This window comes from Malus sylvestris, chromosome 17, assembly GCF_916048215.2.
Source record: "Malus sylvestris chromosome 17, drMalSylv7.2, whole genome shotgun sequence".
In the NCBI taxonomy this organism is placed as follows: Eukaryota; Viridiplantae; Streptophyta; class Magnoliopsida; order Rosales; family Rosaceae; genus Malus; species Malus sylvestris.
This window is the reverse complement of record NC_062276.1, coordinates 32,451,387-32,464,564: the sequence shown is the minus strand read 5'-3', so window position 1 is coordinate 32,464,564 and position 13,178 is coordinate 32,451,387. Positions and strand designations below refer to the sequence as shown.

At 35.2% G+C, this 13,178-nt stretch overlaps 1 protein-coding gene and 1 pseudogene across 1 annotated transcript; both read right to left on the bottom strand.

The window, feature by feature from the left end:
- Nucleotides 1-3,775: 3,775 nt before the first annotated feature.
- Nucleotides 3,776-6,443, bottom strand: LOC126612496 (transcription factor MYB20-like). Its single transcript, XM_050280920.1, has 3 exons — nucleotides 6,080-6,443; nucleotides 5,459-5,588; nucleotides 3,776-4,462 (listed from the first exon to the last, which is right to left on the bottom strand). Exons 1-3 carry the CDS (start codon nucleotides 6,210-6,212, stop codon nucleotides 3,898-3,900), a joined length of 828 nt encoding a protein of 275 aa, XP_050136877.1. The 5' UTR covers nucleotides 6,213-6,443; the 3' UTR covers nucleotides 3,776-3,897.
- A 3,593-nt stretch (nucleotides 6,444-10,036) lies between these two features.
- LOC126611978 (uncharacterized) lies at nucleotides 10,037-11,300 on the bottom strand (annotated as a pseudogene).
- Between the last annotated feature and the right edge of the window lie 1,878 nt (nucleotides 11,301-13,178).

Below are 13,178 nucleotides of genomic sequence, written 5' to 3'. Positions count from 1 at the left end.
TGTATATGCTTATCTTCTGAATCTGGGAAAAATTATAAATGTTTTACAACGAGGGGTTAGAAATGTTGATAATTGAAATGGTTTTGTAAAACATTTGTTTTTACCCACTCACGTTTTTTGTTTTATGCCCCTCCAAGTTTTAGGTAAGCTTGTTGTTGGTGGCCTTGAGGACTTCGGCAGTTCTGACATATCAAAATAATTGTAGGACATCTTATGGTACTGTATAACTAGTACTTGTCCTACTGGACTGCACCTAGACTTTCTATGCTCTGATTAGGAGTACTTACTTTTTATCTTACTCCTAACACTTCATGTTTTCTAGTGCACTCTAGTAGATTCGGTTTTAAATATTCGTATATTTCTTATCTTTATTGCTTCCGCACTGTACACACGGCTACGTTACCCTCACGTGATGGCTAGCACACCTTTATCTCGGTCGGGGTGTGTCAATAATTACATATAATCAAGGACTCAATCAATCTTAATTGTATCCCAAGACTACTAATATAAGATTGACACATAGGAAATCAAATCACAATATCTACATTAACACGTTACTGACATTTTTTTTTTGTAATTTTTTTATTTACAGACTCACTCTTTAGTCAAACTCTTTTACATATTTACATAAAAATATGCCATGACAACGTATAGCCATAGTAAAATACATGGATTTTGATTAACGACCAATTGATTTCATAAACAACTGGTTCTTAGAGCTCTATCTATCATTTCAAATTTCAGTAATTATTCATTATTTTCAGTTTGATCTTGTTAAGAATAAGCTGCCAACAGCCTCTATCAAAGAGTTGACATTCAGTGATCTCTATCAAAGAGTTGACATTCAGTGAAAGTTCCACACATATATAAAACAAACTGAATGAGTCCTCAATTGCATGCATGCCAGACAGCTTCTGGCTGGTAACTGATCTTCAGACACGGCATCGATCCATTTGTAAATACTTGCGCAACCATTCTAGTAACTTAAACCTAAACCATGAGAGAGAAATTTAAATATGATATATGTCATTTATTGTCAATTGCTTTTGACACACCGGAATATACAAATAAACTGATGGACAAACGATAGTATAAACTGAAATTTATCAGTAATTTGAAATTCACATGAAAATAGAGAAAATTTTAAAATTTCATCGATAATATAAATAAACCGAATTTCTCACTTACAAGTGAAAAAAAAAAGTATTAGATTGTAATACTAAGGTCATCTCCAACCAAGGGTTATAGGCCACAGTTAGTCCTAAAATTGACAAAATTAGTGTCCAACCAAAGGGCTAAAGGGAATCAGGTTAAAAGAATCATGTTAAGTTTGGCCCTAGGACACATGATATATAGCCCCAGGGCATGCTAAGTTTGGCGCCAAAAAGTAACAGAATATGAAGAGAAATACAATATGTATACAGTATATAGCCTTGCATGGTTGGAGATTGAAAAAATTATCCCTAAAATAGTCTTTAAAATATTAATTTTTGGAAGCTAAAACATAGCCAAGTCCTAGTTTAGCCCTCCATAATTGGAAATGGCCTAACTTACCACAAAGAAGTTAACACTATGGAAATTTTATTTGAACCCATATAATTAACCTCACCCAATTAAACTTTGAATGTGAATTACCTTTTTTTATCGTATTGTATAATTACCATCACATACAAGATAAAATTAATAATAAAATTAAAATTTAATGAACCCACAACTAAAAATATAACTCTTACCACCACCCAATCTTTTTTTTTCACGTCACAGATAGCCATTAAATTCAAGTCCACTGCTTGCTAAAGACAACGGATCTGTTGGAAAAATTGAAAGGACAAACTAATAGTGTAAATGCAATTGTAAAAAAATTCCATATTTCGTATTTATGGTGGAATTCAGTTGAATAAATCATACCGACATACATCATTTCCACTAGACCAAAAATGATGTTCGAATATCTTAGTTTGTTTTAGGATTTGTAGCTAGTGGAGTAAGGCTTTCATAAGAACTTTTCCCTTTGATTTCAATTGTGAAATCAAGCAAGGATTTTGTGTTTTAATTGAAGCCAACTTATTTAATTCTATAGGGATAATGCTTAGACCCTTTCAGGAGGACTTGTCCGCTCACTTTCGATTGAAACATCCTAATTCGTTGGAAACACAAGTTCCAGAAATCATACTAATATTCAACCAAAAAAAAAAAATTCTAGTGCAAAAGAAAAAAAAAATTACTGATTAGATAGTAATGACTAATGAGTGTTTCTACTGTTATTAAAGAGGAAATTCTTGGCTGAGGTGCCTATTGGTGGATGCTTTTAATTCGGGTTTCTCTTTACCATGTTTAAAATGAAGAAAATTGAATCTCGACCATAAAATAATTTAGCAATATGTGAAACATAGCTTAACTTCAAATAAGCAAATGCAAAGTTCGTCAAGTTTTCGACATGAAACAACATCCTTTCAAAAACAGTGTGAACTGAGTAATAGTTTCTCTGTATCTAGTCACAGTCTTCAACCTAGGAATTGGGAAACTTGAAGGAAGTTTGATGTGATTTTGTGGACCAGTTTGGTTTCTCAAATCTTCTCCACTGCTCGTAGTTTAGATAAACTTAGGAGGATGTATTCAATAAAGATTTTCAGGAATTTTAATTCTTTTAATGGATTTAGGGGTATCCAATCAAGATTTTAAATGATTCTCTAATATTCAAGTGTATTCAATTAGGATTTAAAGATACTTTAATAAAATCCTTAGAAATCTGAGTGTATTCAATTAGAATTTTAAAGAAGTTTATAACAGTCCAAGTGTATTCAATGAGAAATTGATTTTAAAGAATTAAAAAAAGTTCAGGAATTTGAAAGAATTGGAGATATTTCTTAGTGTATTTTAAACATCCACAAATCTCACATCTCCTTTTGAGATTTCAAGGAAATTGAATCAAAATTTTACATAGAATCTCTACAAATCAATTAAATTCCACAAAAATACATGGATTTATAAATCCATTAAAATCTCTCAAATTCCCAAGTAGTGTAGATTATCATATTTTTGTCTTAAAAAATTTCTTTTTATTCAAGATATTCAATTTAATCCTAATTAATCTAAATTAAGGAAAGTGATTTAAACTTGAGAGTAGAGAGAGAACTAACTACTCTAGCTACCCAACTTGATTAATTTCAAATGTACCACTAAACAATACAAGTTTTGAATAAAAAGACGATGCAACTTAAATAATATGATCTCAGCAAAAGGAAAAAAGAACTTAATTAATCAACATGATACCTAAAATAAAAATAAAACATGATAATGAAATGTAACCAATCGGGATCTCCAAAAGGTTTACTGAATACTTCAAAACAAAGAATAAGAAAACATGATTAGAAAGATGAAACTGAGGCTACATCACATTAAAATAACAATCTAAATGCTTCCATTACACACAAAGTATTAAATTTAATTTATTTCATTTCACTTTCTCAAAGAGTAAAAAATGATATACACTTTTTTTTTTCTTACAAGAATTAGAATCTGGGGTTTACCTTTTGCGCACTCCATCCCAAAGTCACATAAAACAAATCTCATTTAAATAGATGTAGTTTTCTTTGTTGAAATATCCCACTTCGGAAAGAGATGGAGAAAAATAGGACTTTAAATATTTCAATCCATACTAATTAAAATTGAGGTTTTTTGTGACAAAACTTCACATATGTCGGATTGTGCAGATGATAATTAACAAGTTAGAGACAATATAGATATTATAAAAAGTATTTTTTTAGCCTGTCTCTTTGATAATTTGACAATCTTCTCTCTATTCTTTATTTATTTTGTACTATTCGGAAAGTAATTAACAAGCAAATTACAATATATAATCCAAGCGGATAAATTTTAGTTCTTTTTTATTTCTTTTTACAAAAGCCCATATGCCCAAGAATCTTGACCCCAGCTGCTGAAGTCATCATCCCACAAGCCCATGCTGTCATTGTTCTGGTTGTTGTTGTTGTTGTTGCTGTAATCACAGTCAGGCCACTCAAAATCTGGGAGATGCAAGTCTTCAAGAAAAATGGATGATGAATTTGAAGAAGAAGATGAAGACGTTGATGAAGATGGAGCACAAGGAACTAAAATCTCATGGGGCTCAATTAGTGGAACTTCATCTATGCAGAATCCATCAATCAAGAACTCCATTTTATCCAATCCATTACCTCCCATGTTTTTGGAATCTTCCTCTTTGGCTTGAGTAGGGGTGTTTTGACCAATTTCAAAGCTGTCATTAGCTGCACAAGATTGTTCTTCTTCTCCTCCTTGTTTTTGACTTTGTGATTGTTGGCTTTGATCATCGACATTAGCAATTGGTTTGTGGGTGAGAGGATCAATCCCCATTTTTCTCAACTTCTTCTTGATGTGGGTGTTCCAGTGATTTTTAATCTCATTATCTGTTCTTCCAGGGAGATGAGAGGCAATCTTAGACCATCTGCCAAAATAGAAAGTAAAACATCATTTAATTTCGATGGTGCGATGTTTGAAACCTCTAATGAACAGGTTGGTGAAGCCGAACTTAATTGCAATGAGCTGGAAAACTGACTTGATTAAACAGCCTAACCCACATATACAACAAGAAAAACAATATTTGACTTAAGCACACAAGAAAACAAAGAAGCAGAAAAAAAAAATTAAATAATTGTTTGCAAGTGCTTTTCGCATCATGAAAGGTTGATGGACTTTGTGGCCACAAGAAAGCTCCAAGTAAATGTCCTTCAAAGATTAAAAATAGGAGAATATAAAGAAGGACGACTTCATATTCAGCACAGTTGAATTCAATGGATATTTATTAGTGAGTTTTAACAAAACACTCTTGATACTATTCATTTTTAACGAAAAATCACATTTATATCTTTTTCTGGTACCATTCACTATACCTTTAAAAAGGGTTTTTCATTAAAAAAGAAGTTTTTTTGAACTTTTCGTTAGTTTTTCTTATTTATTAACATGCAGTTATTTTATTTATCTCAAGACAAAAGATAAAAAGTTTAAATTAAAAAAAAAACAAAAACAAAGGGAATATATGTTGGAGTGGGTGTAAAAACGGAAGTAGGATTATCTCTTCTCTTTTTTTTTCTCTCTCCTTCCCCCCTTCTATTTAAAGTTAAGATACGTCAACATCTTATATTAATTTTGTATTGAAAGAGAAAAACAAAATAAAGAATGTAAGATAAGAGGATGAAAGGGGATGAAAGAGAATGAAAAAAGAAGGGAAGAGAATCCTAGTCCGTAAAAACCTCGGAAGTCTCATTTCCAAGGAATTGTGCAAAATCTGGTCTTCTACTTGCATGGTTTTATATTTATTAATATTTTACTAGAATTTACAAAGAACATAATCTGTTATTAACTTTAGGAGTGACAGACAGCTCAACAACTCTTGAAAGTTGCTTTTGGAAAAAGCACCTTCCTGAAATGAATAATCACAAACCTGTTGCCAAGTTGAGCATGAAGATCAATGACCATTTTCTCTTCATATTCTGATAAAAGACCTCTCTTTAAGTCTGGCCTCAAATAGTTGGTCCACCTCAGCCTGCAACTTTTTCCACACCTTAATAATCCTGCAATTAAACCATCCACCACATATAGTCAATGAACTGTTTACCATTTTTTTTATTCATTTTTTTCATTTAAATTTCACATTAATTCGGGCAATCATAAATTTTAGTTTGCAGGTGGTTTATTAAGCTCACTTCCTCCTCAGATTAAAACATAAACAATGAAACCAAAAGCAAAAGAGTTTTAAGCCACCATTTTCGGTTTTTTAAGAGGAATGAAAAATAAAAAACAAAGATCAAGAGGTGAAAAATGAATTAAAACAAACCCCATTTGTGAAAACAAAGAAGAAACTGGTTAAAATTTTCAGATTTAAAAGATTAACAGATAACAAATGTTCTCCCACCCTTCTCCTCCCGAAGGAAAGAAAGAGAGTGAATAACAGAGCATTCAAATTTGCAGAAGCTCTCTCTCTCTCTCTCTCTCTCTCTCTCTCTCTCTCTAGAATGGCCATGGAGCGAGAAAAATGAAGTATATAGATGATCTGATATGAGACCTGCAAGCTTAGGGACAGCTCTCCAGCAGCATTGGCCATTGGCGAGGATGAACTTAATGAGCTTCTTGTCCTCTTCAGCTGTCCATGGTCCCTTCTTCAACCCAACTTTGTCACAGCATGGTTGCCTTCCCATTGAATATTCCTCACCAAAATCAACTCACCCACAAATTAGCTATAATATGAATAGCTAGCTCGATCAACTAGTTTTGTGATATGAGAGATGCGCAGATAACAAGGTTAGACTCATACCACTACCCACCTATATATACACACACAACTCATAAAAATATTAATATAACAAAAATAATTCAAAAGTACCCCCAAGGCTAAGAAGACTTCCCTTCTATGGACTTTTTGCTTGGCTTAGCTGGTTGGTGTATTTTATTTGTTTTACTCTCTCTCTCTCTCTCTCTCTTCTTATTCAACATTTGTAATTCACAAGTGACGAGCGTTTATCTTGACATTAAAACTATGTATTCAGGATATTAATTAAATTCGGATTTTTACAATGAAGTAATGAAGCCCACAAAGACCACGTCATCAAACTAACGGAGCCCACAAAGACCACGTCATCAAACTAACGGAAAATCTCACGGTGTTAGTATAGAGGGACCAATGCTATACATTTTGTTAAGTTTAGGGACCAAATCTAATGATTTTTTAGTTTAGGGACCAAATCTACAATTCGAGCATAGTTCGGGGACCATTCCTCCCATTTCCTCTTTATTTTAAAAACACCAAATAACTTCATTACAAACGCATCGTCATTACATGTGAGTTCAACTATTATAAATGAATCTTGCATATATTAGAGAATGTGTTGGTAATTCTATCGGCTTAACGTGGCAAATAATATTCATTCTTTCAATTTTTCTCCCATTCATATTCATTTTGATTCCCTACTTAAGAGAGCTTTTCCTCATACTTTGTGTATACACGTGTTGGCATGCTGGGGGTAACGCGTAACACACTGCGAGGGTCTTAATCAGAAAGCTCCACCTCATCAACTTCCATTGCTTGGGTATGAAGCATGAGACACTCTATTAGTCCATTCCCTAACACACCATTGAACATAAAACGACACCGCGACAAATCTTGAAGACGAAAATATGCGAGGAGGATCCTCGTCGGATCTTCTTTGTGAATCTTGGGGATCTTTGAATCACATTCGTTCATCATATATCGTGCGATAAGAAATCATTGTAATTTTTATATTTAAAATTAAATATAAACAATACTTGATAAAAAATTAACCGCACAATATATGATTGGAGGATTCTCAGATCCTCACAAAGAGGATCTGGGAGGATCCTCTCTCGAAAATATGGAACCTTAATAATATATGCTTCTTGTACTTGTCGTCCTAACTTTAAAATTTACACTAAAAAAACAGTACTATAGGTATGATAGTTCCTTAATAGTCGTATGTAGCAAGCAAAAATAACAAATAAAAAAAAATCAACCAAAATCGGAGGTGAATAAGTTCAAATGACAATGTTGCTAGCATTCTTGTTTGATGAGAACTGAATCATGGGGACCTATCCTCATTTGACCACCTTACCTCGCCTCCCTCATCACTTGGGTTTATGAAATTTCCCCCTTTGATCATCATTATTATCACAGACAAGATGAAATCTATGAGTCATTTACAACATCAAGTGTTTTGTGCAATAGATGAGAAGATTAATTTAAGTGCTGTTATGATTGAGAATTTATTTTATTTCAATATAATACAGTTTAGTCGCCTTAGTTAATTAATTATCAAGTTAAATCATCATCTACATGTACTTATACTGTTTTAATTTGAAATTACTTCTTCTTTATAAATGCACTATACATTTTTTTTTATTTAGATTTTGTACACGCCACATATGGTCCTACACACTTTGGTTTGAAGCAAAATTTTCCATCTGCGTATCCATGGAGTTCTTTTGGACTAGTAGGAAGTTTGATCAAATATTCTACTTCCTTAATTGGTGTCAGCTTTTGTGAGGACGTAAAAGTAAAATAATCTCACATCGGTGAAAAGAGAAACCATATAAGAGCTTATAAGTAAGTTAGGTTATTCCCCATATTACCATTTAATTTTATGGTGGAACCCCAACTTTATTCATGGTATCAGAATAGGCTGACCCACATGTGAAGCCCAATGGCCACACGTGCTCCATGTCACCCAATTTGTGTTGTCCACGTATTTGGCTTAAAAACTCGTCACACATGTGAGGGCGTAAGGATGTGAAGATTTTTCAAGCCTTACGTGAGGGGCGTGTGAAAATGTGAAAATAAAAGAGTTGGTTTTATGATAAAACCCTAACTTTCTTCAGTTTTGGGTTGGAAACATTCTCAATTGCTGCGTTCGTATGAATTGATTAGCACATCTTGATCACATGTGTCCTTGTTGTCTATATTTTCCTCATTTGTTCCCGTAAAATAAAATTAAGTCATCACATAAATCTACCAAGTGTGTGTTCATTGATTATAATTCCTGCTCTAATTATAATAAGGTTTCACCTAAATCTATCTACAAAGTTGTCACTTAAATCTAGTAAATAAGTATGTTCGTTGGTTATGCCAAGTTCCACCATCGAAACACGACGCGAAGACAACCTTTACGATAGCATCCCCATTCCCGACGAGCGACATTACTGACAGTGCTGGTACTACCAACACCAACAGGTTCCTCTCTGGATTATTTTGATGAGGATCTTGGGAATTCGTGAATTGTATTCGTTTATCGTACATCGTGCGGTCAGTTTTTGTTAAATATTGTTTGTGTTTAATTTTAAATAAAAATATTTAAAATAATTTCTGACTGTACAATGTACAATAAATAAACACGATTGATGGATTCTCGAGATCCTCACAAAGAGGATCCGGCAAGGATCTGAATTCCTACCAACATTCACTTGCAGGGAAATAATCATAACTTGTCAGCATTATGAAACCCTAACGAAATCTTAGACCAACTGCTTTGGTACGGAAGCAAATGTAACACATAAAAAAGTAAAATACAGCAAACTCTCCAGGATACAATTTTCAGCCTACTCGAGTTGCCAGCCTATGTTTCAGTTCAAATGACAAGTTTTTTTTTTTTTTTTTTATCAGAACCAGTTGTGTCTTCCATTTTGGCACATATAGATATAGTTACACATCAAAACAACTTGTTCATCTCAACACCAGCGCCCTTCAGTGGCAGCAGGAGAACCCCTCCAACCCGCCCGCCCATCATAGTTAATCTCTTTCAGCAACAACATGTTGGGGCTGTGACGTCATTTAATTATCTTGCCTAGTGACTTGATTCACATGACCGTCTCAGTTCACATATTTTAATTCAAGACCCAAATTCAAATAAGAAAAATAATTCCTCGTCCCAACCAATCATCCCAATTGCAAGAGAGAAAAACAAATGATTTTGGCGTAAAATAAAATCAAGTCAAATCAAGTCGTCACCTAAATCTACTAAGTGTGCGTTTGTTGATTATAACTCCGGCTCAAAATGTAAGGCCATCTCCAATGGGTTGATTTGCCAAAAAACTCATCTCCAACTGATGTCTGAGCTATAATTCTGTGAAGCCAACCAAGCTATTATTTGGCCCAAAGGGCTATCACGCAGACCAAATGTAGCCCCCCTCCTAGCCCTTTTTGGGACATAACTTCTCAGTTGCAATAATTAATTCAAATTCAATGACTACATTTAAAAAAAATTTAACAACAGTTTCATTAAATTACCAATAAATTTAAAATATAAATTATTGAGAGGGACTATGTTTAGCTCATTCGGTTGGAGATGATATATGAGTATGGCCTGACACTATTCATTAAAAAATGATTTGTTGCAGGGCTACAATTCTGGACGGAGCTATGTTAAGCCCTTTCGGTTGGAGATGGCCTAATAAGTTTTCACCTAAATCTAGCAAGTGTGTTTGTTGGTTATGCCAAGTTCCCACCATTGAAACACAACGCAAAGATGACAAATTCACATGCAGGGAAAATAATCGTAACTTGTCATCATTATGAAACCCTAAGGAAATCTTAGACCAACTTCTTTGGTACGGAAGCAAAGGTAACACATAAAAGAGTAAATTACAGCAAACTCTCCTGGATACAACTTTCAGCCCACTCGAGTTGTTTCTCCTATTTCATATAATCTTTATCATCTTCATCATCGTCCCCAGTTGTCTCCTGTCTCGATAGAATCATATAGAATGTTGTGAATAATCTACCAAACAAATTTGGCTCGTAACTAAAACCAAAATATTAAGGTCTTGGTCCGCATTCAATCTTTTATTTTCGTTTGACAAAGCATATTTCTAAGCAATATGATTAGAAGTTAGGATGGTGTGTTACCTCGCTGTTCCATTCGTCTTTATCTGGTGAAAAACCGTAGTCTTCTGCATCTGCATCAGAAGCCGAACCATTTTCCTCTTCTACGGGTTCAAGACCATCGCACTCTTCGTCTCTGAGTCATAAAATTAAAAAGAAATCGTATAACTAATGGCATTGAAAAAATAGGGAAGAAGAAAAAGAACAAAGCAACTTACTTTGCGAAGCTATACCTAATACGGAAACTAGCCCCGCTGATGTCCACATCACATGGCGTCGAATGCAAGGTCTCGATATAGCTTCCTCCTCCACTTGCAATGACGATTCGGAACGTGGTGACCCACAGTGGTTGACAATCACTTCTGCAGCTCTCCATGGCAGTCTGGACAAGGCAAAAGTCTGAACCCCCCAGGTGAACGATATACTCCGTTCGCGAACTAGTAGGGTCACAATGCACAGACTCTGTGTGGCCTTTCAAACCTGGCAACGTCAATGGCCTGCTCACCGAGTAGGTAGTAGAATTGAAGTTGAACTCTATAACGTCACCATATCTGCATAGATGCTATCGCCCACAACCACGGCCCTCCCCCGGAAAGGATAACCACACTGGTCACGACGAGGTACTTCTTATTGGTGTATAAATGTATTTGCTGTGTTAGGTTTATTATAAGCATTGTGCAGGTTTTAATGTAAGCCATTGGATCACATTCCATATGGTATCTAGATTTAGAGTATAATGAGTCATATCTCATGACAAGTGTAAGCATCTTACATGATGGCTTAGAAATGAATGGTTGTGATGGATTTGTAATGTTGTGAGAGAGTGAATTTGTTTCTCACTCCTCCAACGGTAAATCATGCTCTTTGAGCTCTTTGTTTTAGAACAAGCTGAATACATTGAAACCTTGAAAAAAGCTCTGCTCTGTGTGTGTGTGTGCACTTACTGTTCCATTGAATCTACCCAGGAAATCAAACACTAATATGGTATCAGAGCAAGGTTGGATCTAAGTCTGGGCGTAAATCTGTGACAAGGTTCGCAGCTGAGGAACTCGACAGAGAATCGAGTTTGCTGCGATTGAAGAACGATCTGAAAATCTCTGGGTAACTCAATAACAAGTCTAATATGGCTGGATCGAGTGGTGCAGATCTTCGAGCACCGATTTTCAATGGGGAAAACTTTGATTTCTGGCAGATAAAGATGAAGACCATTTTCAGATCTCACGATCTGTGGGATATGGTTGAAACGGGGTATAATCCTCCGGTGAAGAAAGAAGACGAAGAACTCACTGTCGCTGAACTAAAGCAACTGAAGGAGAACATGATCAAGGATGCTAAGGCTCTCGGGATTATTCAAGGTGCTGTGTCCGATGAAATCTTCCCACGAATCGCCATTCTGGAAACAGCAAAAGAAGCCTGGGATATACTGAAGCAAGAGTTTATTGGAGATAAACAGGTGAGATCTGTAAAACTTCAAAGCTTAAGGCGTGATTTTGAATATACTCGAATGAGTGAACATGAATCATTTTCTGTGTATCTTGTGCGGCTGTTGGATCTCATTACACAAATGAAAAGTTATGGTGAGAGTATTGGAAATCAAAGAATAATGCAGAAATTATTGATTAGTCTTCCTAGATCTTATGATAGTATTGTAGCTGTGATTGAGAATACTCGGGATTTGGAGTTAGTTGAGGTGCAAGATGTAGTTGCTACTCTAAAAGGGTTTGAGCAAAGAATTGAGAGACACTCTGAAAATAATACGGAAAAAGCCTTTGCTAGTTTAAGCATAGCTCCCAGGAAGAACAATTACAATGGGAATCAAAGTTTTAAACCCACAAAGAACTGGCAGACAAAAAGTAAGAAATGGGATAACAAATCTGTGCACCAAGGAAAATTTATTGGGCCTTCTGATAATGTCAAGAATGCTTGTAAGTACTGTGATAAACTTCACTTTGGAGAGTGTTGGTTCAAGGGGAAACCAAGATGTCATAACTGTGATAAGCCAGGACATTTTGTCAAGGATTGCAGGTCAAAGAAGGTTACTCAACAGGCCAATTATGCCAAACAAGTGGAGAACAATCCAACCATGTTCTATGTGTGTATGGCTGCTGCAGTGAAGAAGGGAGAAGATGTTTGGTATGTTGATAGTGGCTGCAGTAATCACATGACAGGAAGAGAAGATTTACTGAAGAACATTGATAGAAGTGTTACTGCCAAAGTTGAGATGGGCACAGGGGAGTTGGTTAATGTAGTTGGAAAATGAGAGTTAATGGTTGCAACTAAGCAAGGAAAAAGGTACATCAAGGAGATCATGTTGGTACCTGGTTTAAAGGAGAACCTATTGAGTGTGGGACAGATGATGGAGCATGGATATTATCTTGTATTTGGAGGGATTGAAGTCAAAATTTATGAAGATTTTACATGCTCTAATATGGTAGTTAAAGTTCCCATGAAGGGAAATCGAAGTTTTCCTTTGAAGTTGCAACCAGGAATTCAAATTGCTATGAAGGCAAATGTTAGACAAGATGCTAAGATATGGCATAGAAGACTCGGGCATCTACATATGAATGCTCTAATGCAACTCCAAGAGCATGACATGGTGACTGGTTTACCTGAGCTCAGAATGAACTCCACAGTATGTGAGGGATGTGCCCTTGGCAAGCATTCCAGAAATGCATTTCCTAAAGAAACCAAGTGGAGAGCTGCTCTACCATTGGAATTGATCCACACTGATATATGTGGTCCTATGCAAACACCAACCAAAGCAGGAAATAAGTAC